Here is a 21,448-nt window from a genome sequence, read left to right on the forward strand (position 1 = left end):
ACCTTTACAAGCGTATCAGGTACAAAAAGGGTCCATAGCTCAGTGGTAGAGCAATTGACTGCAGATCAATAGGTCACCGGTTCGAACCCGGTTGGGCCCTTATAATATTGTTTGTTTTAATTTTCTGTTTTTGACTCAAATAAATTCCAAACCAAACTCTACTTGGTTTGGTTTAGTTTATTTTCTTAAATCTAAATAATAATACTGTGTTTGATTTATTTTCTCTTTTTGACTCAAATAAATTCCAAACCAAACTCTACTTGGTTTGGTTTAGTTTATTTTCTTGAATCTTTTATGAAAAATAATACTCTGTTCGTATTCCTTTAAAAGTCTCAGTTTATATTTTATAAGCGAGTATTGTGACCGATTAAATCATTTTATAAGAAAAATACTTCATCCGTCCCATACTAGGAGACATTATTATTGTGAGCACGAGTTTTAAGAAATGTAAAAAATAGTAGGTTGAAAAAGTTAGTGAAATATGATACCCACTTTTTTATATTAGTTTATAATAAAATGTGAGCGAAGAAGTGAGTTAGTGGAACAGATCAAAATGGCAAAGTGTGATTTTTATTGTGGAACGAAGAGAGTAAGATTTAAGTATATTTCATTATTAAGACATTAATAGCACTACAATTTAATACTTAGAAGTCATGCTTCCTACCATTATTTTGAATCAGTAAAAGATTAATATTCCATTACTTTAGGTTGAATATTTAACGACCAAATTTGTTCCTCATCTTCGTCGAATTACCTCACCTTCTTCAATTAAATTTGTTCCTCATCTTCGTCGAATTTCCGCCGCCGACACACCCACATCCTCTCTGACTAGGGCTGACGTCAGAATTGAGTATATTTAAGGTGCAATGGTGGCTAAATCTCTTGATTTTGAGAATGTTAAAGAAGAAGCAAAGGTTTCAGAGGCATTTCAAGAGATCTAAAAAAAGCCACATTCAACAATTTCTAAGGCAGAGAAATGTGAATCACGATGTAGATTCACAAATTAAGCAAGAGGAGAAGATTAATTTGATTGCAAGTGGATTTGAAGGGAGGGTGACGGAAATTGAACAATTGCTTAGGATATTAGAGGCAGGTAGGTGTATTGACGTGCTTCCCTCCTAAACAAAATGGAACATTGTAGAGTTAGACTTGTTCTTTAATTTCGTTGTAATTTTTAAAGCAAAAATTGAAACTTTGGATACATTTATGGAGTAAGATGAATGCTCTAGTAACATATTCGATAAAACACTCAAACGATGAGACAAAATCGAACGAGAAAAAGAATTGGTAACGTGATCAAAGTTTGATCCTCTTTCATTTCATTGATGTGAAATATATTCTCTCACACACAATTACCACTTTCTATATCTTAACTATATGTAAGAATATGGCCTTACCAGCATCAAAAGAATTAATAATGTCACACACAACAGCAGTAGTAAAGCCATCTCTGCTCTTTGAGATGAAGCAGTATGTAGTGTCTTTAGGCATGAGTATGCCCAATCCAAGTTCCTCTCTCATTTCAGAAAACCCACGTGTCGTTGTTCGTTGACGAAGCCAGGATTCGACTCCAATGGCTGATGTTTAGCCAGCATTATGTCTGTTTTGCCTACAAGGAAAAAGTGACGGATAACGAGGAATTACAAGGCAGACAAGGAACATGTCTCGTAAGAACGTCCAGAATGTATTTTCAGCTAGATAGCTTGTAAGCTCAAGTTAGTCGAACAGCTACTACTATACAGAATGGCAAAATTATTCTAAAGTACTAGATTTTGGTATCACACACCTTTTTCAGGTATTTCTTGTGAAGCTTCATTGCACTTGCACAAGCTTTTTTGGCATCCAAGCTACCAGTAACGTCGTTAAGAATCTGAAAGTGCAGAAGAAGAAGATAAGATACATCGAAGTATTATCCAGAATGTCGAAGACAATATATGCAACAAAACCGAAAACCATAATTTTTAATTGTAAATAAGTTTCAGAAAAAAATCCATGGTGCGAGGAGACTGGGGCAGGTCGGTCTAACCTTAATAACATCATCTAAGCCCCGAGCTTCGGTTAACTTCGAACTCTTGTGCTTAAGGACGCCGGCCACTAGAAAAACAGAAATAGGGAGAGGTGCAGCAGCATTTTTGCCTCCACGCCTCAGGTTTTCTCTTTCAAATTTTCCACATTGCCTTCTTGACTTGGCCTTCCCTTTAGATCTCTCTGTATTTTCGTTGGTTAGTTCATCATCCTCATACGAGGACACTAAATCAGGGTCATACTCTAGGGCCCACATCATCTGTTCAATAGATCAATGAGTAAAGGAAGTGAAGGGGAATAGGTTTAAAATCATATCATCAATTATAAACTCAATTGATTCTTGGTGGGCCAGCTGTATTGGTACCTTTGGATTTTGAGAGAGAACTTTTAAATATTTCAGAGTTCATAAGAGAAAGGCAAATGAGTAAGTTATGGAGAAGTACCTCCCAAAGATATAATGAATCACCAAAAGAAAATTCTCGGCGAAACAAAACCATGAGCATTCTGAAGGCAAACAAATAATCCGCGCCACCTAGAGTTTCTGTTCTCGAAATTAAAAGGAATAATCATAAGTCACCTGCTTTATTACAAAGTCATAGAGGAGTGAGGAGAACAAATATATATATCATTAAACCAATTTAAGTCAGCAACGTCATAAATGGCATAAAACTACTAAAGTGTTTATAATGAAGTCCTTGGCACCTAAAAGGCTTCCATGTTTGCGTTTCCAAAAGTCTGTGGTGCAATGAATTTTCATTTCATTTCTTCTTTTCTTGCTTATAGTGCTAAGTGATCAGTTATAGTGCACAACAACACTCAAATTAATAGACAATCTACTTTCTTCTGTTACAGAACTTAAAATGCAAAACTATAAGTAGAGGCAAAGACTCAACGAGGTAAAAAAGAAATTAAGAATAATTAATCTTATCATGAAACATCTAACTATAAATGGCAATACCTCTCAGTTGATGGCATAACAAAACATCAAGCAAAAATATGTCAACGTGTGGGCCCCGTTGTTGGTATCATAATTACACGAAGTTTTACATTTGGTATATCATCTCACCAGAAGCAGCGAAAGGTATATAGCTTCGTGTTGCAAAAGTCTTAGTAAAAAAGGGGGAAGAAAGACAAACCACACAAGCAATTTATATGATATACCTAGGTGGTGATGAAGCTTAGGATCAATAACTTGTGTTATGGAAGCTAGGTTACCAAGCTGTGCCTCCACTCCTATAGAGTTCCCAATGCATCTGAAATTTCCTCGCTTCATAGAAAATTCTAATTACCAACAAATATTACAACCATAGCGAGCTTGCAACTAGGAGAAGGTTCTTCGCTTATAAAGATAATAGTTGAAATATAATTATATGCTGAGAGGAAAGCTTCAAAGGTAAAAATAAAAGGAACAGAAGATGGTACCAGTCTCCGCATTAAGCGTTCAAAGCACCAAAATGCATCTGCCTCATCCTCAAGAAGAATAATCATCGGCGAGCAAAGATCACTCATACCTGTTCAAAAATGATATTAGAAACAAGCGGTCTTGCATGTTGCATCATGCACTTGATTATTCGAGTGCCAATCCAAATCCTCTACAGTTATGAAATTGTTTAAAGGTCTTTGAGATGTCATGCAGAAAAGAATTATTTGACGGTTGTGTTAGTTGGGTAAATGCTGCTCAATCAGTTTACCTTACTTTACACAAAACAAGAATATTTATAATTTTCTACACTATGAACTTTGTCACATGAGCTACAACTTATGCATCATACAAAGGATTAGCAAATTGTGTTGATGATAAGGTAACGATCAATGGAGTTGCAAACACCTTGTGCTCTTGTTTTCAATCAAACTAAAACCAAAGATCAAAAGACATGAGCAAACATTGAAGAATAAATTAGTTCTTGTGACTCACCTTGGCAGTACCCAATATCTGGGTCAAACCAGGAATAGACAGCCAGGATATCCCAAAGTTTTGACAAATTTTCTTGCTTCTCATAAAATACCAACGCTCGGTCAGTGCGGATTACATCAAGACCTACAATGAAACCAAGTAAAAGTCACCCAAACATATATGCAACTCCAAGTTCACAATATTATGCATACACCAAGCAAGGCTATCTGAGAGTTAAAAAAAGAGAGAGTAAGATAAGAATGTGCTTATCTATCACTAACAACCTATTTGATGTAATGTAAGTTTCCACTGGATCTCTTTCTTGTCCATAGGACCACGTCCATTTGAGAGTTTCGACACTTCAGAACTAGAAGCATCTACTGATGCAAGATACAAGATCAAGGTATTAGAATTAATCTGCCGCCATAGTTGAGTTTGTAAATTCTTAGTTTGATATATATTATAAGGATCAGCTGAGTTTCCTTTAGTACCATCCAAATTAGTAAGAGGTGCAGGTTCATCTTCAAGATTAATTTGTTGGAGTACAATGGGTTCCCGTATAGGTTCACCGTCTTCTGTGATAATTGGCGCAGTTACAAATTTCCCCATCCCAACTAAGGGAAACATTTCACGGCACTCTTCTTTCAGCAATGCATATTTTACTCTGAAAGGATGTACATTGAAAACATGTACAAACTTTTTAAACAGAAATTTCTTGAGTGTTCTACTAATTCAGTGAAAAAAATGATGGGTTAAGCTTTAGATCTAAAAGGAGCAGAATTTGTTTTCAGAAGAATAGTGCATAGGTAGAACCTATCCAATTTTTCTTGCAACACCCCCAAATCCTATATTGCATTGGATGTTTTGACTAAAAGGAACTCCCATATAGAGCAAACAACAAGAAATAATAAAAAAAGAAAGAAACTAAAGAATCATAGCAGCTGACTGCAAGAAAGATATAGTTAGAGCACTGAATACAAGAAAGATATAGTTAGAGCACTGAATATCTGAAGTTCAGAACAAATGTTGATTGGTAGAGAGCTCTGCTCTCATTGTTCACATATTTTATAGTGAAAATGAAGGCACCATATTTGAATACATATATGCATACATTTCAACCCCTGAACCAACATATACCTAACAGTAGTATGGATTCACTCATTGTTACATCTCCAAGCTTACTTGGTCAAGATGGTCGGATATCATGCTTCCAAACACAAGAAAAAAATCATTCTAACATTTTCGAAAGGAACATACCTTCGACGCTGTCGTATTTGCTCTCTTTCGTCAAAAGTGCTGTTAGGATCATAACAACCCAATAAAAATTTCCAAACTTCACCTCTAATTGATGGATGAACACCCTATTATTCATCAAATAAAAATGAAGAATTACTTTCAAAACCATATTTTTAGGTAATTGAGCAGTTTCAATACATTCAACGGTAGAAACAAAAGAGTGGCTTACCCCACGCTGGACTCGACTGAGAATTTTTTCAATATCAAGATAGCCTTCAGGAGAGAAAGCAGCATGCCATTTCCGTGCACTTAAAGTTCTACCAGCCTAATTGCATATAGATAATCCCATACATGGAAAATGTAGGAGTTAAAGGGACATGTAACTGAGGAAAATGAAATATTAAAAGGCTGGATTCAAATTTGCATTCTTTCCATGCTCAACATATTTCCCATGACCCAAAGAACAAAGAACTGAAAAATCAAAATTGTACAGGAGAGACGGTCACACGCTTAATAAAATCACCCTGGTCAACAAGGTATTTCATAGTTTCTGTAAAAGACCCTTGGTTTGACTGATCAAAAGACCACCATTTTTCTTATATTCTCCCTGCAAACTTCCACCCTTATCAAATATTTCCTTGCATCGAAACGAACTATTTCCTTTAATTGAATTCATGCAAATCAAATTAAAATGCTTTAGATTAATATTGGTTGGTTCAAAAATATCTGCATATACCCATAGACCACAAATATTAAGGTGGTTGATGCTAAAGTTTTAATTTTTTTGCTTGCTGAACGTTGTGCAGCTTAAGATACTCCTACTCATCCAATACTGTGCATTATTTGTATTGGTCAACATAAAAGCAACAGCAACAACAACAACAAATACAATAACAATAAGCAATTTTAGCACCTAGTCCAATAAATTCATCACAAATGTTCGATGTAAAGAGAAGGCACACGTCTTTCACACATTTCACTTAGCACGGATAAAATTATCATGCGGCATTCAGTACTATTATCAGTCCAATTGGTTGAACTGAACCTTCTGTGAGAGTACTCTGAAATCCATCACCAAATAAATTGAGCTGAAAACAGTTTTCATCAGCTACTGTTTCAACAGCATGAACCAATGCATCCTAACCTAATTCTTAAAAAACTTCATAACATATATGTTTAAAGCAAATCCAGCCGTCTATCGGTCTATGAGTTATCCTGTACAAACTCCAGATCTGCAAATCATTCCGAAATTGAGATAAAAACAGATTCTAAATCAAATATATGATCCGATCGTTTCCAAAATCAGCATATAAAACTTAAACAAAAATGAATCAAACAGCTTGATCAAGCAACCGTAAACTCGAAAAAATATAAAAACAAACGAATTCAAAACCAAAAAAACACACAAAATAAACAAAGAAGCAAACTGTAAACCTTGATTCTAAACTTGCTTTGGGGCACATCAGTGCAGTCAGGGTGCACTTGATAGTATGAATCGGCTGGAGTCCCTTCGTCCTTCCACATTTTCCGCGATGCACACCGAAAGATCCTCTCCCTACAACACATTGGAAGACAAAGCCGGCTTCAGTCTATTGATAAATTAAACAAATTGAGCTGTGTATTTCACAGAATTCAGATCAGAATTCGACACTACAGCATTCCCCCGGAGATCACTGCCTTCTCCTTCTCCTTCTCCCTCTCTCTCTCTCTCTCAGCAGATTTTCAGGTGGAGAAGAATTGAAGATCAAAGAGAAAAATGAATATTGAAAAAACCGCTGGAAGTTGTTTTTCTTTCGCTGGTCTTAATTCTTATTTAATTATGAATTAATTTGATCAGATTGTTGAATGGTGAAGAAGATCGATCAATAAATCAAATAAAAAGAAGTCTTTTTTGTTAAAAAAAAATGTAATAGAAAATGATTAAAACTAAGAGAGTAGTATATTATATTATGGCTATGAATTACAGTTTAGTTGTTCAATAATATGAAATAATTTGTTAATATGGGGAAAAGTTCAACTGGTCGACTTAATTGTGTATGCCTTTTAGTAAAGTATTTATTTGGTTTGTTTTTTTTCTAGAAAAAGATTTAGTATTTACTTAAAGTAGGTTGAATTGTTCTTCATGATTGGGTCAACATAGAACGTGGAGCTTCACAACATGCCATCATTGGATGTTCCTATGTTAGATAGAAAGAATTAAAATTGCCTTGGATGATCTATATATTATAATAATGGAGTATTTATTATTATAAGGTAATTCTAGATGAAATTTGGGATTATCATTATAAATTTATAATAATGTTTATTATTATTTGTCCCAACACACATAATTTTTGGGATTTTTGTAATATAGAAAATGTATCATGTTAAATTTGAATACGTAGGTTACTAACTTTATTGGGTATTTCGATTAATTCATGTCCTTTCTCACTTCAAAAATAGGAGCGGCTAATTGTACGTGTCTATGCATCAACGATCACTCATTATTTTTTGCGTGAAGTCAAGGGATTGCAGAGTAAGAGTTGACATTTGGTTGAATTGCTAGATAATTGAGACTGCGAAGTTGGTCCTACGACTAAGCTAATATGACGATATCAAACATGCATGATCCTAGCAAAACTTAGTGTTTTAATAGTCAAATCTAGGTCCAATTTAAGTATAATTGTGCAACACATAACAAAAAAGTGTACCTTTAATCCTTTATATATACTTTGCACTCGAAGCTAAGAAATCACGAGCCTTTATATGTATTGAAGTTCAACCCTCAATAATCATTCATAATCTTCACCATCAACAACTTAAATTTTGAGGGGAAAATAGCTCGAAAATCATATCAGATTCTCAGCCTGGTATGTTTGTTGTTGCTAGTCGAGACGAGCAACGGGTTCGAGTTCAAGGTCGGAGGGCCAACTAGTAGTTGGACAGTTCGTAACGATCCTAGTGTTGCAATCTACAACCATTGGGCGGAGAAAACTCGCTTCCAAATAGGAGATTCATTGCGTAACTTTCTTCACTCATTTCCCTTTCTTTCAACTATGCATATATAGTTGCTTAATTTGCTACTAACAATACACACACAAATTGGGTGAGCAAAATATTTTAATTCAAATAATCGAATTCGACCAAACGTAAATGTTATTCGGATTAGATATTATTCTTATATAAAATAGAATTATGTTAATTTTATTTCTTATTTATATAAAACTCTCTATGCATTAAGAATTTTTTGGATAATTTGGTTCGAATCGGATATAGTTATAGAACTTTTGGATTTTCGATGGATTTTTGGTTATATCATACATGTTTTGGATTTATACTCTCTCAAAATTTACTTTCGGATAGATTTGGATTAAGAAAAATTGTAACCTGAAACTCGAATGATCACTCCTAATAAAAAATTATATCATACAAATAAATGATTCAAGCGATTGCACGATCAAATTATTTTCATATTTTAAATTACTGTTACACACATCGTTGGTGCAGTGTTCTTGTACGACAGTAGCCGAGACTCGGTGTTGCATGTCACCGAAGATGACTACAACAACTGCAACACAGCATCACCCCTCCACAAGCTGAGCGATGGCCGGAGCTCGTTCCGTTTGGACCAAGCCCTTATTACTTTATAAGTGGAGTGGCTGAGAATTGCCGGAAAAATGAGAAGTTGGTGGTAGTGGTTATGGCGGATAGAAGCAGCAGCAGCAGCCATAAGCCGGATGACACAGCATCGTCGCCGCCTCCTCCCGAAGAGGAAACCCCTTCTAACAGAGCTGCCTTTGCCACAGCCGGCGCGTTTGCAACTCTTCTTGGCTTTTCACTTGTTTTAGTCATTTCAATTTGAAAATTTATCTCCTGTTGTAATAAATATAAGTTTATTATTTGCTTAGAAATATATATAAATTATTCCGAATTTCATTATCACATTAGAAACTAAACTCTCGTCAGATAAATGAAATGGGCAAATCTATGATAAACTTTAAATTTCATCAAAATTTTAACAAAATGATTCTCAATCTAATCGATTTTAGCTTATATCTAAGCATATATAGTCAATGCTGTATACAGAAATCGGTTTCCTCCGTTACATGTTTGCTGATTTCTACTTTATATCAGAAGTTCTTCCCCAGTTCGATTTTTTTCACCATCCGAATCGTGTTGTGTAGAACAGAGTCCAAGATACCAGCAACCTGCAAAAAATCAAACGAATTTCGACTTCGGTAATCTTAAAGGAGAAGAATCCAATGGATGTCAGGAGAGGATAAGGAAACGTTGAGCACGAACCGTGAAAACACCTCCAATAATGGCACATACGTTTGTGATGAAGTGCGAAAAGGACTTAGTGTTCTCGGTTATTAAAACCTGATAGGGGGAAGAGGGTAAAGAAAACGGGAGACGAAGAATAGACACAATTGAGAAGAACGATTGCTAGAGCAGCTTAATTAATACCTGCATTGGTGATGGCTCAAAATGAAATTTGGCAACGGGGACTTGAGGACTGTGAATCAAGCTGCTATGGGCAGTGTACTCGTATTCCTCAACTAGTCTATAAGATTTTGTCATCACCTCGATTTTTACAAGTTGAAGATAATGCTCAATCTGCAAATGTAGAAGAAGTTAATGAATTTACTGGTGGATCATCCATAATGCTAGGTTAAACAGTTGAACGTTATCCACGAAAGGGTAAACATGCAATCTCGTTTTGTCCATAATTAGCAAAGATATCCATTAAGCAAATCAAACAAAAGATAGTGTCTCCTAAGCAATCACCAAGGAGTTTCCTTATACGCAACCCTTTTGTGACTGGTGTTGCTCATCTTTCTTTCAATGGTCGGATCCAGTTTCAGTTTTATATTACACATACAGCGCAAAGACACTGAGTTACACTGAAAACAGCGGGAATAAACTATATACGATATGGAAGGATACAAAACAACGAGATAAAAACTTACAGTTACATTAGCATGGGAATCACTTGGATTAGTGATGTACGACAACCCATTCAAGCGGTCATGACTTCCACCCAAATGTGGCAGCAGCCGCTTCAAATCACTCATTACCCGTGGAGTGATCTTTTTACCAAAAGAAAAATGGGAAATAACATGTGACATATTCATTTGAGAAGCTTCAAAAGAATGGGAAACAGAATGAGCAGATATGATAAGATTCCCCGGAACCTGCCCAATAGAGAGAGAAGAGGAGATTTGATATTAAAAATAAATAAATAATGCACTTGTATATTTTATACATGCGAGTAGGCGTGATTCTAGCTTTGAGCCATCTCAAGTAATGTATGCAGTTCTGCCACATAAAACATATCGAATAATGTGTTCCTACCTTCTTCACACGTACAAAACCCTCGATTCTACAGCCTCCTGCTGAAGGTGCAGGCCTTTTCGCATCATCTTTTATCTCCGTGGAAATATTATTGGAAGCACCTTGTGACTGCAACGGAATTGATGCTACTATATCCTCTACCATCTGCAATGACAAAATATAACTGAATTCCTCATAGGAAGAAGTTATTGGCTTGAGATCACCAAATTTTTCTTAAAAATCCCACTCTCATGATTTAGCAAGGAAAATTGCTGGCCTAGATTGAGATCAGTGCATTATAATTTCTCATTCTGTAACTTCTCCATCCAAACATACTTTTCCATGCAGAGTCAAAGCATTCTTACCTTCACTAGACTATCGGTATCTCGGTCGCCATAATATGACTCATGCTCATGGTGGCCATGATCCTCCCTGCATAGGGAAACAGATTTTAAAAGTGGTCAAGTAACTAATTAACAAATTATTGAAACTCTTTTGGTCAAGTAAATAAGCTGAAAGAAATCAGGAACTCAAAGGTATAAACCTGAAGAAATGATAGCTGACCTTACATCAGTTCCTTTACGGAAGATCCGAATTGATGGGTATCCTTGTATGTGATTCCTGCAAATTTTGTATATAATAGACTTAATACCCAAAACAGAAAAAGGACAAAAGAAGAGAAACATAAGAAATTTAAATATATAACTTAGGATCACGGAAGTGCAGAAATTCATACAAGGTGAAACACGAAACCTATAATGTGAAACAAATATGACAAGCTAGTAGGTGTGCATATACTTGTTAATCGTGTTAGTACAATAATAAAAAGAATATGCAAATTCCTCTCCCCCACACCCCCCACCCAAAAAAATATTAAACTATACTAACAATAATAATAAAAGAAAAGAATGGTGAAGAAGAAAAGTAATTGGACTAAGTAACAAAATATTATCTTGAAAGTACCTTTTACAGATATCAGCTTCTTCTGTGCAATCAACCTTGCCCATAAGTATACGTCCATCAATTTCAGGATCATATCTAAAAGAAAACAAATGATGAGCTTCTACATGTGTTATTTGATAAAGATGCTAGTCACTCTATCAAGCATATAGTGCAGTAGTTACAGGTGACTTTCTTTGACCAAGTAAAAAAGTAATATGAGAGACGACACCTTTCTCTTATAATTTTGGCTGCTTTCTCCCATGAAGGTTTCTGAAATGAAAGAAAGGAGGCAGATGTGTTACACTATTTACAACCATCCATCCATTATTTCATTGATTTCCCAAGGGAAAGATAAGAAATTATTGGATTAAGAAATAACTTTGCAGAAAGACAATGACTAGTGAGGTGCTGATACCAGGCGATTGCTCCAAGCGCACCAAGGGGCATAGAAGTTCACTACCAAAACAGCATGCCTGTCGCATGAATCAGGAATATCAGAGGTGCACGTGTCGTGTAGTAAAAAATAATAATCTGATTTTTAAATGAAAATATGGTATATGCATACTCATTACTCACTTGTGTGAAATTCTATCAAAATTGAGTCCATTGAGTAAAACAGAACCTTCTCCATGTTCTTCATCAGTTTCTTCGTCATGCTTAACAGCTTTAGTAACTGGTCCTGAGCGAAACTCAGGACCAGTAGGGTTTAATCTGGAATCTATTGAATACTTTCGTATAGTCTTAGTTATGTTCAACCTATTCTGAGAAAAACAAAAAGTGGAGAAAGTCAAATAAAAGTACAATCTGATTTCATTACAAGGAAACGTATACTAGAGCATGAAACTATAGGAAATCTCTTTGCTCGAAATAATTCAAAAGAATACTTAAAGAATTGGAAAGAATGCTTTAAAGAATTCATAAAGATAGTGTATTTGGAGTCAATGAAATAAACTTACTGTTCCCAGGACGTCACTGACATCAACCGAAGCAAATTCACAAGACAATGCTGGAAAGCTACAATAATATTTAAGAAGATATCACCATAAGATAAATGGTGAAGAAAGCAAGAAGAGGAAAAAGAAAGAACAAAGGAAAGAAGCCATAAACAATATCAAATAATTTGACATTAATAAAATAAATTACCTCATATTGAAACTAATTTTTAGAAAGTCCGCATCAGAACTCTTGTCAACAACAATTGATGTTGAGGTGCTCACTCTCATATAATCATTCAATTCCTACATAAGACAGCACAATCATAAAAAGGACCGGCATTTTGTTGCACCACATGGTATGGGATGTGGTGCATGAAAAAACAATAAAAAACATTTACACAGCAGCATGATAAATAAATAAATAAATAAAACGGGAGTTGTTCTGACTAAAGATTGAATCTGTTTTCTTAGTTTGACACTCCACGAATCCATCAATCAGTGTCCAATAAAGATTAGTTTCCTACCATTCCAAATAAAAAGATCATGGAAAAGGCTGCTAGAATTGACAATCCAGCCCCTGATAATGATGCTTCAGTCAAGTCTCTTGGAATTTTCCTGCAGATATGAGAAAAAAGGAAATGGAATTTTAAGTAAAAGGAGCATTTACACCAGTATCAATGAACAATTGAACATTCAGGACATACTATTCCAAAGCATCATATCTTATAATATTATCAAAACCAGCAGCAGAGTACTTGAGAGCTACACTAGACTCGGTAATAGTAGAGATTCATACTCAATTCGTGTACACTGTCTTCGATTAAGGCAGTATGCATACATCTAACCACATCATATATGCGAATCACTTATGGTAAACAACATATCTAAGAAACAGCATTAACATTAACTATTTCTGACTAAGTTACAACCATTCCCTGCTTCAAATTGCTTCTTCACAAACCACCTCCGCCAACAAAAACCATAGCAAAGAAAATCCATATAGTAAATCAGATGTCCAATTACAAGCTTAAATGTGAAAATACAAAATCTAGTATCACTTGCAAAGACCTTATCACTTGAAAAAAACAACGTAAAACACTAGCTCAGATGCGGGAAGAGAAAGAGTATCTAAACTCAAATGCTAGAATTCAGTTAGCTCAGCATCAGAAAAATGATCCAAATCAACACAAGTGCATAACAGAAGTTAGAAACAAGAAAAAGACATGAATTGCAGTGAAATGCGGAGACTAAAACAGAAAAGGGAGAATCACCTGTAAAAATCGACGGATTTGATTTTACTGGTTGAGAACATGATTAATCAATCGTCGATTTCTCGGATGGATGAAAAAGGGAAGCTAAGATCAATCAAGAGAAACGAAAACTACTCAGATCTGTGGAAAGAAGTTAATGTGATTGAACCGAAAGCAAAGGCATTAGCTTTCGTCAACAAGGGGGCAGACGAGCAAAAGGAGTTTTCAGCTGGAGAAATTTTATGTTTTCACTTTATAGTTTTAATATTTTAAAAATTCTTAGTAATATTGTTAATTTTATAAAGAAAAATAATAATTCGATTTTACAATTTTTTTAGTAATTTATAGAATTAATAACGCCAAATAATGTAATCGGGTGTGAGAGTAATATATTTATCGATTATAATAACTAATTAATATAGCATAATTGTCATTCAAATTATAACTTTCAACTTTTGAAATGTAATATAAAATCACATATTTTTCAAAATTTCAAAACTGTCATAATCAAATTGAAACAAATATAGTACATAAAATGTGACAATACAACTACGTCATTTTGAAAACATTGATATATTTTAATTAAAATTCAAAATATAATAATATCGTTTTACTGTCATAGTACTTCATTATATTTTATATCATATTAATTTTAATTTTGATGAACATACAATTGAGAAAAATTTAAGAATACTATGATTTAATATTTTATATAAAAAATTATGAAATTAACTAGAAATCAAGAAAAAAAAATGGTAATCCATAAATTTATCAATTTATCAATACATATTTGAATAAAATATTATAGCAGCAGTCATTCACATGTTAGATATGCTGATCTAAATATAGAAAATAAAAAATTAGTATTAATTCTCTTTTTCAAATTCGATCCATAAATGGCTGAAACTCTTTTAGCTACATCACTTCTCCGCCCAACCTCACCTAGCTCCACCGTGGTCCGGCACCAGCAAAGTCCCCACTGGGGCAGCGGCTTGGCCTACGCTGGCTCCATCATTGTTTGCATCTGTATTATGATCTCTACTCATTCAGAACAAGGAGGTGGTTCTGGAACGGGAACGAAGACTATTCTGTCGGAAGAATGTCCAGAATCGAGAAGTCGTGGGGAGGGGGACCTGCCACAAGAAATTAGTACATTCGTCGGTTAACATGATATGCATGGAAATGCAAAACTATGTTGTAAATGATATTAATGGACGTTCAATCATATAAGTTTGATAATACTCATCGTCCACGACCAGTAGTCATGTTTTTCCATTTTTGTTCGTCCATCTTCTATTTTTAGCAACTAAGAAAGTGAGTTTTATTTTCACTAACAATACTTCAGCCACTTTTTCTACCTATCTCTATTTCCTATTTTACCAATTTTGCAGTAAAATATAAAAAAAAGGGCAATTGTGATAGTTACTGAAGTAGTCATTTTGAATATGAATGCTTACCTTCTTGACCACCTATGATGTAGAACGGAATGTGAGCGATCATTTTCTTATGGCCTTCATTCCAGTTTATGGTGCCTGGGTGTTGTGTTAATTTGCCCGACGTAGAAGGGCCCAAGACCGATAAACATATTGCAGGCTCGTTCATTAAACCCAAATAATCCTGGGCGCGCTTCCACACCCTCGCATCTGAAAGTCGAGAGCGTGCAACCTGCAGATTTGTGCCAAATCACTAACAAATCAGGTTTATTTAAGAGGCAAACATAAAGAAGTTTGGCAACGAAATAAATGACCAGTGCTCACGGTTCTGACCTTTGCTAAAGATACACGGGCCCTTGGAAGTAATTCTCGGTGATAAGTGGCAAGTTTTGCTATGGCAGTCACAACAAAGCATAGAAGCCTTGACTGGGAGGATTTTCTGAAACTAGAGCTCCCTGAGCCACGCGCTGCTTCACCTAACCCCAGGCGACTTCCCAAAATCGAGAAGGACAATATGTGTATCAGCCTATCGGGATAAATGTGAGAGCATCCATATCATGCGATTTTCTATGAATATGATACATACCTTGCTGATAGATTTTCGTATAAAAGTAATTCCAAACTCTCAAATAGTTCACGAGCTGCATCCTTGTGAGATTCACCACCGCCTCCATACTCCCCAATGGCCCAACAGAGCTGTAATCCTAACTCAGTCTGTACAAGAATAAGAGGAGAGTTTGATGAAGCAGAAACGCGAGAATATTTGTGCGTTCGTAAGAGAAATGAGCATGCTCTGCAGACCTTTCCAGGATTGTCAAAAGCTTCCCCAAGCCTGTCCACGATAGGCTTCTGCGTTTTTTACAAATTAACATCTCACATGAGTCAAAAAACAATTTGATGCACAATTTTAATAAGAAACGAAATTACCCAAACTTCTTGACATTTACCATGTTAGTGCAAGCATTGATTTCTTTTAGGAATAGTCTGCTACAAAATATGCTGGCTTCTCTTTCAAATTGAAAAAGAAGCATTTTCCACTAGTGCTTTAAGAATGTTTATGGTACAAATAAAGCTAATGCCTAATCATACTTTTGGGGAAAAAGTCATAGGATTAAGCACTATTTGTGGAAGTGGTGGTGAATATAGGAGGAAGTGACTTAATGTGGTGCCATCAATCAATGAAAAGCAGCGCTATCAAAATTTAATAAGCAGCATCTAACTTAACTACTTTCATATAAATGAACTTGAACTTATTGCTAGATTTTATATGGTCTAATTTTCAAAATAGATAATGTAAGAAATTACCTTAAGAAGTGCAATGAAATGAGGAGATCGATGAAAGGCAGAAAGCATAAATTCTAAGAGCCTCTTCTGTACCTGCATTGAACATAAGACAAGTCATACGATTCATTACATAACACTTTCATCACTGGAGTATTCATTAAAATCTGTATTATGTTCATAAACATGTATGGGGAGGTGGTGCCACAATGGAGGTAGGGGATGAGGCCCAAAAAGGAGTAAATGAAAAGAGAGAAACATTATAAGTGAGGCTGATAAAATGCTATTATTGTTTATATAACATGGTAGTATTACATGGAATATAAAATTAAGAGAAAATATAATTAACTTCATACAGATTGATATGATAAGGATGCAAATATGAAGAAGTAGAAAAAAGAAAAAAATTACCTCATAGCAAAACATTTTGTCTGGAAATAAGGTTGAATATCTCGCCATAATCAAAGGAATCAGAGCACATATTAACGCTGCCATACAGATTAGTTAGAACCAACATCAGAGTCCAAGAAAAACACTCTGCCCAGATGTACTTACGAGCTTAATTCAATAAATCATATTGTGATAAAGATATGATAAAGAATAAGCAATCTATATACGTACAATCGTTAGCATCGTAAACTGCTAGTTTGAAATAGGAATCGAGAAGCTGTGGAGCTATTTTCAGCGCTTCTTTCAGTCTATTGGACAAAGGGGTACTTATGACTGCCTGCAAAGCTGATGCCATAGCGGGAGAGGTCCAATGACGTTCCTGAAACATCAGAGAAAGAACAATAGATTTATTTTAGTATGCCTGACTGTAAGCATATTCCCTAATACTGGATTTTCTTCCTCAATTGCCAATTTCATCTAAAATGATGGATGGGGATCAGATGTTTCAGTAGAGGAAGGAGTTGATAAAATGGATGCCGAGTTCGATCAGAAAAAGGGGGAAAGAAAAGCAATATTAATTCTACCAATTACAGAAAGTACCATACAGCAAGGCCCTCATTCTCATCCTTGAGGAGATCAAGAAAGATAGGGTCAGCTGCAGCCATAGGAGCACTATCTTCGGATTCAGAATCTGCACCTCCATCTCCTATCATTGAGCCAGTATATGCCTCATCCATGAGAGCAAGCAGCATCTGTTTCATGTGGGAATAACTATCAGTTATAAAAAAAACATAAATGTTCACTGTCATCATTTCTTACACACCTCGGGTGCAGCACTTTTCTGAATTGAAGCTATGCTGCTTCCCACAAGTGACCCTGAACTTCTTTCCACCTTTTCCAATGCCACAACCAATACTAGTTAAAACATAGAGAAAAGGTGTCAAGGTCTAGAAACATAAAAAACAAATTATTGAAAATAGTAGTGATGTGAAAGCAATAATATAGGTCTCTGTCACTTATTCACTTATAAGAATCCACACACGATTCAATATCAACCAATGTCAGTACATTAAAAAGAATATAACAATAAAACAAGCTGTCAAAGATCTCTCCTTCTTCTTGTCAGCTACTACATTTTTTGCATGAGAATCATTACAGGCATCCTTACTATGCCAACCCATTTAATGTTGGTGACTTTAACAGGAAACAGAGAGATATGTTTCATTTCATTGTAAAGTAATATAAACATAAAATATATGGTTTGAAACTTGTTCTTATTCTTAAACAAATATGTACACTAATACACACACACATATATCGTAAGATGCTAAAGTAAGCCCTCTAAGTTTCAAAGTACAAAGGAAGGCATCAGAAAAGAAAGCATAAAGTAGATTCCTTAAAGTCAAGATAAATGTACTTACTAGGTAAGTCTACAAGGGCAGGAAACAGGGGAATGAACGACCCAGGAGAGATAAATCCAGAGAAAATACTCAGGAATAAGTTTTTTAATCTGTGTGACAATGGTGCAATATAAATGGACTAACAAGAAAATGACAATCAAAATTCAATATTCAGAAGACAATAACATGGTATGAGACTTACTTCTCTCCATTCCATGCAATCAGTTTCAGCATTAAAGGGAAGAACTGCAATTTTCAATGTAAGTAACAATGTGACATACATAAGCAATTGAGACAAACTTTAAGGGGGGGGGGTGAAGAGTTCAATTCATTGTTTATATTTTGACTATTAAAGATGGAACTGATTGACATGATTTGCATCAGGAGCTGAATTTCAAGAACCTCTCTTAACAATATACTACATATATATGAGATAGATCTCAATTTCTGGCTGTTCACACAGAAATCAAAACAATGTGTTGAATCTCTGTGCCACTGAACTTCTAACAACAAAGTACGGCATAAGAGCTGACATGAGTTAAAATGTCCATAATGTACATCACTATAATAACTAATTGAAATTTTTCAGAAATTCAATTGTACAATGCCACTCTAAAAACCAATTGATGTGCCATGCCACCAAATGGTTGCACTGATTCACAAATACGAACAGAGCTTTTTGGGCATAAGTCTTATAGAGTTAAATCAGAAGTGTTCTTCAAAAATCTATTTCTGAAGTTTTTCAGTTCCCCAGTATAAGGGATTTGTAAATCCAATCAATAAGTGTCTAAGATGAGGAAAATCATTGGATTGGATGAATCCTCAGCTGCTGGTACCTTTAATTTTTATTTTGCACTTATCATGGGACAGATCATTGATGTCAAATTTATCGTATGAGTTACGATAGTGCCAGTTATAAGAATTATCCAAAATATACCTGCGGAAATAATGTAGGGAAAGCCTTCAGAAGTTTTGTTTTGTTTGAGCTCAGAAATGCGAGTGATGCTTCTGCAACAACAGGGTCTGCAAACTCACTGCACCAAGAATTAAAATGATAGGAGTATAATGACAATCAAATTAATGATTTGAGATCTATGTGAGGGCATAAGATAATGACTGTGAAAATACATAAGATTAGAAAATTGATAGAGGAAAGATACTTACTTTCTTTTAGCTTCTACTTAGCCAAAAAGGAATTGCAAAATTTAGCCAAAAAAATAAAACTTTGAAGTACCCTTATTTCACATTTTATTTTACTATTTGTTTATAAGAAACAAACAAGTTTTATTGCTAAAGAAGATACTACTAGTCAAGCCTAAAATATAGATATCATTTAATCCAAGCAATACAAGTCCAGTCATGGTTAAATCTGATACGGTGAAGGCTTTTTTAGCTTGTTATGATTTGACACCCACTAAGAAACTTAAAGCTTAACCCTGTTCCATACCACTTGAATCCCTTCCAAGTCAAAGAGACCAGCATAGTGCTGAATGATTAGCCCCCATAAGGATGGGTTCACTTTTTTTTCATAATGAGACCCATAGGACTCATTTGACTGTTAGTTGCTTGATAAACTGAAATTTTCTCAATCCCTCTATGTGAGGATAAAAAAATATCTGACCGTAAGTAATCATGTTTATTGATTAATCAAAGTTCACAACCAACAATGATCCTAAGTGAAACCGTAAGTAACTTACTGCGCTGTTCATACTTGCAATTGGCATTACTAATCTTTTGTATAGTATTTATTTAAAACTGGACTTTTAATTAGCAAAGCATACAACTCGACAAAATATATTGGTCAATGCATATGCCACTCTCCCAACTCTATCTTAACCTAATAGAAGGGAAATTAATTTGCTTACCGGCTCAAACACGAGCGGAAAAATGTCCTCAGACTAGGTTCAGCATCGAGTAAAACTATATCCCCAAAATCAAGAAAAAATTGTAGAATTGCCTGAATGACAAAAGAAAAAACAAACAATGAGAAAACCACTAGAGGAAGCATGCATAAACCAAAAAGGACCTGCACACATGATTACTGGCATGCTGATATACTATTAAACACCTTATCTAAAATTGAAAACTTGAAATGTCTATGAAATTCTATACAAGCATACAATATGTATTTAGATGAAAAGTTATAGGAAATTCCAGAGCGATAAGCCTAAAGGTACAACAAATTGTTTAGCCAGGAGTCTCTTCTAGCAACATCGTAACAAGGATAACATCAATAATCCTCCAAATACCTCATCCAAAATATGAGATTGACCTTACCATAAAAAAATTCAAATAATGAGAGAATCTGAGGACGAACTATTGACATAGCTTAATCGAAGGTAACAAACAGTTAGGAATATGATTATACATCTTGAGAAACAGCGGCGATTTAACAAAAAGGACATGTACCAGCAAAAGGAGGCCGCTGGAGGCTTGAGTCTGCGAAATTGAAGCAACACGGCGATGAAATATCTTATTCAGTAGTGGATAAACCCTAGCTACCAGCTCGTCTGATTTCTCGCCTTTGCAGAGCTCGTAGAGGCTCTTGACCTATACAATCCACATAAGAACTCAGCAAATCTCGAAGAGGATCACCAAAAATAGATACATACAGCAGAAATGTGGAAATTGTGATACAAAATTCAACCGAATTAAGAAGGGAAGGATCGGCGGCGGGGTCGGCGGAATCTCTGGCGGCGGAAGAGAGGGATCGGAGATGAGATTCCCATTCTTTATCTTTATCCCCCATTTTTTCCAGTGAAGCTGAAACTGCGTTTACCTTGCTCGATTATATCAATCGAGGCGCGCTGGTGAAATCTTCAATCTTCGAAGTGAATCAGTGATCATCACTGTGCTTTCTTCAGTTTACAGTTTTGGTTATTCCGTGAAATTCAACTGCTCCATTTTTTTAATAAAATTTAAAACATATTAGTAGCATTTTCAATTTTTATTTCTAATATTTTACTATCTTTTCCTCTCTTTCACTTTATTTTTTCTTTTACTATTTTCTCTCCAGTTTAAACTTTAATAATCAATTTTTTAAATCTCGTACTCAAAAGAAATATTTCAACTACCTTCAGACGGAGAGAGTACTAGTGACGTACATACACATGTGAAGATTAAAGATGTGTATCACTATGTATATTAAATTATGTCGTTTAAGTAACCGATCATTTGGTCCATCTAGTATTTTCAGCTTGTTGCATCATACTACTATACATAATTTTCCCTAAATTCAAGATTATGAGATAATTAAAAAAATTCAAGATTATATATTTTTAAAATTGTGAGATTAATCACCATATTTGATGACAGTTATTTTTTGTAATTTGTCCTTTAATCTGTCTGA

At 35.0% G+C, this 21,448-nt stretch overlaps 3 protein-coding genes, 1 non-coding gene and 1 pseudogene across 7 annotated transcripts; 2 read left to right on the forward strand and 3 right to left on the reverse strand.

Annotated features, from left to right (window-relative positions):
• Positions 1-28: 28 nt before the first annotated feature.
• On the forward strand, positions 29-100 carry TRNAC-GCA. The gene has a single exon. It is a non-coding gene; the product is annotated as a tRNA-Cys (tRNA).
• Positions 101-724: 624 nt separating this feature from the next.
• Positions 725-7,029, reverse strand: LOC121774704 (TBC1 domain family member 16-like). Of its 3 annotated transcripts, XR_006044984.1 has the most exons (14): positions 6,810-7,028; positions 6,590-6,710; positions 5,385-5,480; positions 5,177-5,280; positions 4,411-4,583; positions 4,204-4,299; positions 3,941-4,063; positions 3,448-3,536; positions 3,187-3,292; positions 2,469-2,566; positions 2,027-2,284; positions 1,787-1,870; positions 1,398-1,609; positions 725-1,118 (listed from the first exon to the last, which is right to left on the reverse strand). XR_006044984.1 is itself a non-coding variant. In XM_042171577.1 (13 exons), the coding sequence occupies exons 1-13, from the start codon at positions 6,812-6,814 to the stop codon at positions 1,595-1,597; spliced, it is 1,365 nt and encodes a 454-aa protein (XP_042027511.1). In that variant the 5' UTR covers positions 6,815-7,029; the 3' UTR covers positions 1,285-1,594. The 3 variants fall into 3 exon arrangements, 2 of the variants coding, with proteins under 2 accessions (XP_042027511.1, XP_042027510.1); XM_042171577.1 differs by lacking the exon at positions 725-1,118 and having other exon boundaries at positions 1,285-1,609; positions 4,204-4,296; positions 6,810-7,029; XM_042171576.1 differs by lacking the exon at positions 725-1,118 and having other exon boundaries at positions 1,285-1,609.
• A 127-nt stretch (positions 7,030-7,156) lies between these two features.
• LOC121775373 lies at positions 7,157-8,996 on the forward strand (annotated as a pseudogene).
• A 105-nt stretch (positions 8,997-9,101) lies between these two features.
• LOC121774702 (protein disulfide isomerase-like 5-4) lies at positions 9,102-13,831 on the reverse strand. Its single transcript, XM_042171575.1, has 15 exons — positions 13,617-13,831; positions 12,870-12,960; positions 12,554-12,648; positions 12,367-12,424; positions 11,987-12,171; positions 11,826-11,883; positions 11,640-11,680; positions 11,432-11,506; positions 11,033-11,089; positions 10,834-10,900; positions 10,490-10,633; positions 10,105-10,329; positions 9,602-9,751; positions 9,437-9,514; positions 9,102-9,342 (listed from the first exon to the last, which is right to left on the reverse strand). Exons 1-15 carry the CDS (start codon positions 13,655-13,657, stop codon positions 9,265-9,267), a joined length of 1,443 nt encoding a protein of 480 aa, XP_042027509.1. The 5' UTR covers positions 13,658-13,831; the 3' UTR covers positions 9,102-9,264.
• A 509-nt stretch (positions 13,832-14,340) lies between these two features.
• LOC121773722 (AP-5 complex subunit zeta-1-like) lies at positions 14,341-20,989 on the reverse strand. Of its 2 annotated transcripts, XM_042170638.1 has the most exons (16): positions 20,747-20,989; positions 20,509-20,649; positions 19,965-20,056; positions 19,037-19,133; positions 18,302-18,345; positions 18,121-18,209; positions 17,523-17,614; positions 17,305-17,451; positions 16,931-17,078; positions 16,721-16,797; positions 16,334-16,405; positions 15,830-15,877; positions 15,615-15,742; positions 15,362-15,518; positions 15,053-15,260; positions 14,341-14,728 (listed from the first exon to the last, which is right to left on the reverse strand). In XM_042170638.1, the coding sequence occupies exons 1-16, from the start codon at positions 20,846-20,848 to the stop codon at positions 14,679-14,681; spliced, it is 1,692 nt and encodes a 563-aa protein (XP_042026572.1). In that variant the 5' UTR covers positions 20,849-20,989; the 3' UTR covers positions 14,341-14,678. The 2 variants fall into 2 exon arrangements, with proteins under 2 accessions (XP_042026572.1, XP_042026573.1); XM_042170639.1 differs by lacking the exon at positions 14,341-14,728 and having other exon boundaries at positions 15,143-15,281.
• Positions 20,990-21,448: the final 459 nt, after the last annotated feature.

This window comes from Salvia splendens, chromosome 17, assembly GCF_004379255.2.
Source record: "Salvia splendens isolate huo1 chromosome 17, SspV2, whole genome shotgun sequence".
Lineage (NCBI taxonomy): Eukaryota > Viridiplantae > Streptophyta > Magnoliopsida > Lamiales > Lamiaceae > Salvia > Salvia splendens.

Bases quoted from the DNA above. Each gene is read 5' to 3' on its own strand.
- LOC121774704 (XM_042171576.1), bottom strand. The intron at 4,064-4,203 runs GTTGTTAGTGAT...GTTTCATTGTAG, and splicing joins ACTTACATTACATCAAATAG to GTCTTGATGTAATCCGCACT. The intron at 3,537-3,940 runs GTGAGTCACAAG...ATTTTTGAACAG, and splicing joins AGATATTGGGTACTGCCAAG to GTATGAGTGATCTTTGCTCG.
- LOC121774702 (XM_042171575.1), bottom strand. From the start codon at position 13,657: ATGTTCTCAACCAGTAAAATCAAATCCGTCGATTTTTACAG. The intron at 12,425-12,553 runs GTAATTTATTTT...ATATTATTGTAG, and splicing joins AAAATTAGTTTCAATATGAG to CTTTCCAGCATTGTCTTGTG. The intron at 9,343-9,436 runs GTTCGTGCTCAA...GATTTTTTGCAG, and splicing joins TTATTGGAGGTGTTTTCACG to GTTGCTGGTATCTTGGACTC.
- LOC121773722 (XM_042170638.1), bottom strand. From the start codon at position 20,848: ATGGGGGATAAAGATAAAGAATGGGAATCTCATCTCCGATCCCTCTCT. The intron at 17,452-17,522 runs GTGTGTAAGAAA...CACATGAAACAG, and splicing joins AGAAAAGTGCTGCACCCGAG to ATGCTGCTTGCTCTCATGGA. The intron at 15,519-15,614 runs GTATGTATCATA...GATTTTGGGAAG, and splicing joins TACGAAAATCTATCAGCAAG to TCGCCTGGGGTTAGGTGAAG.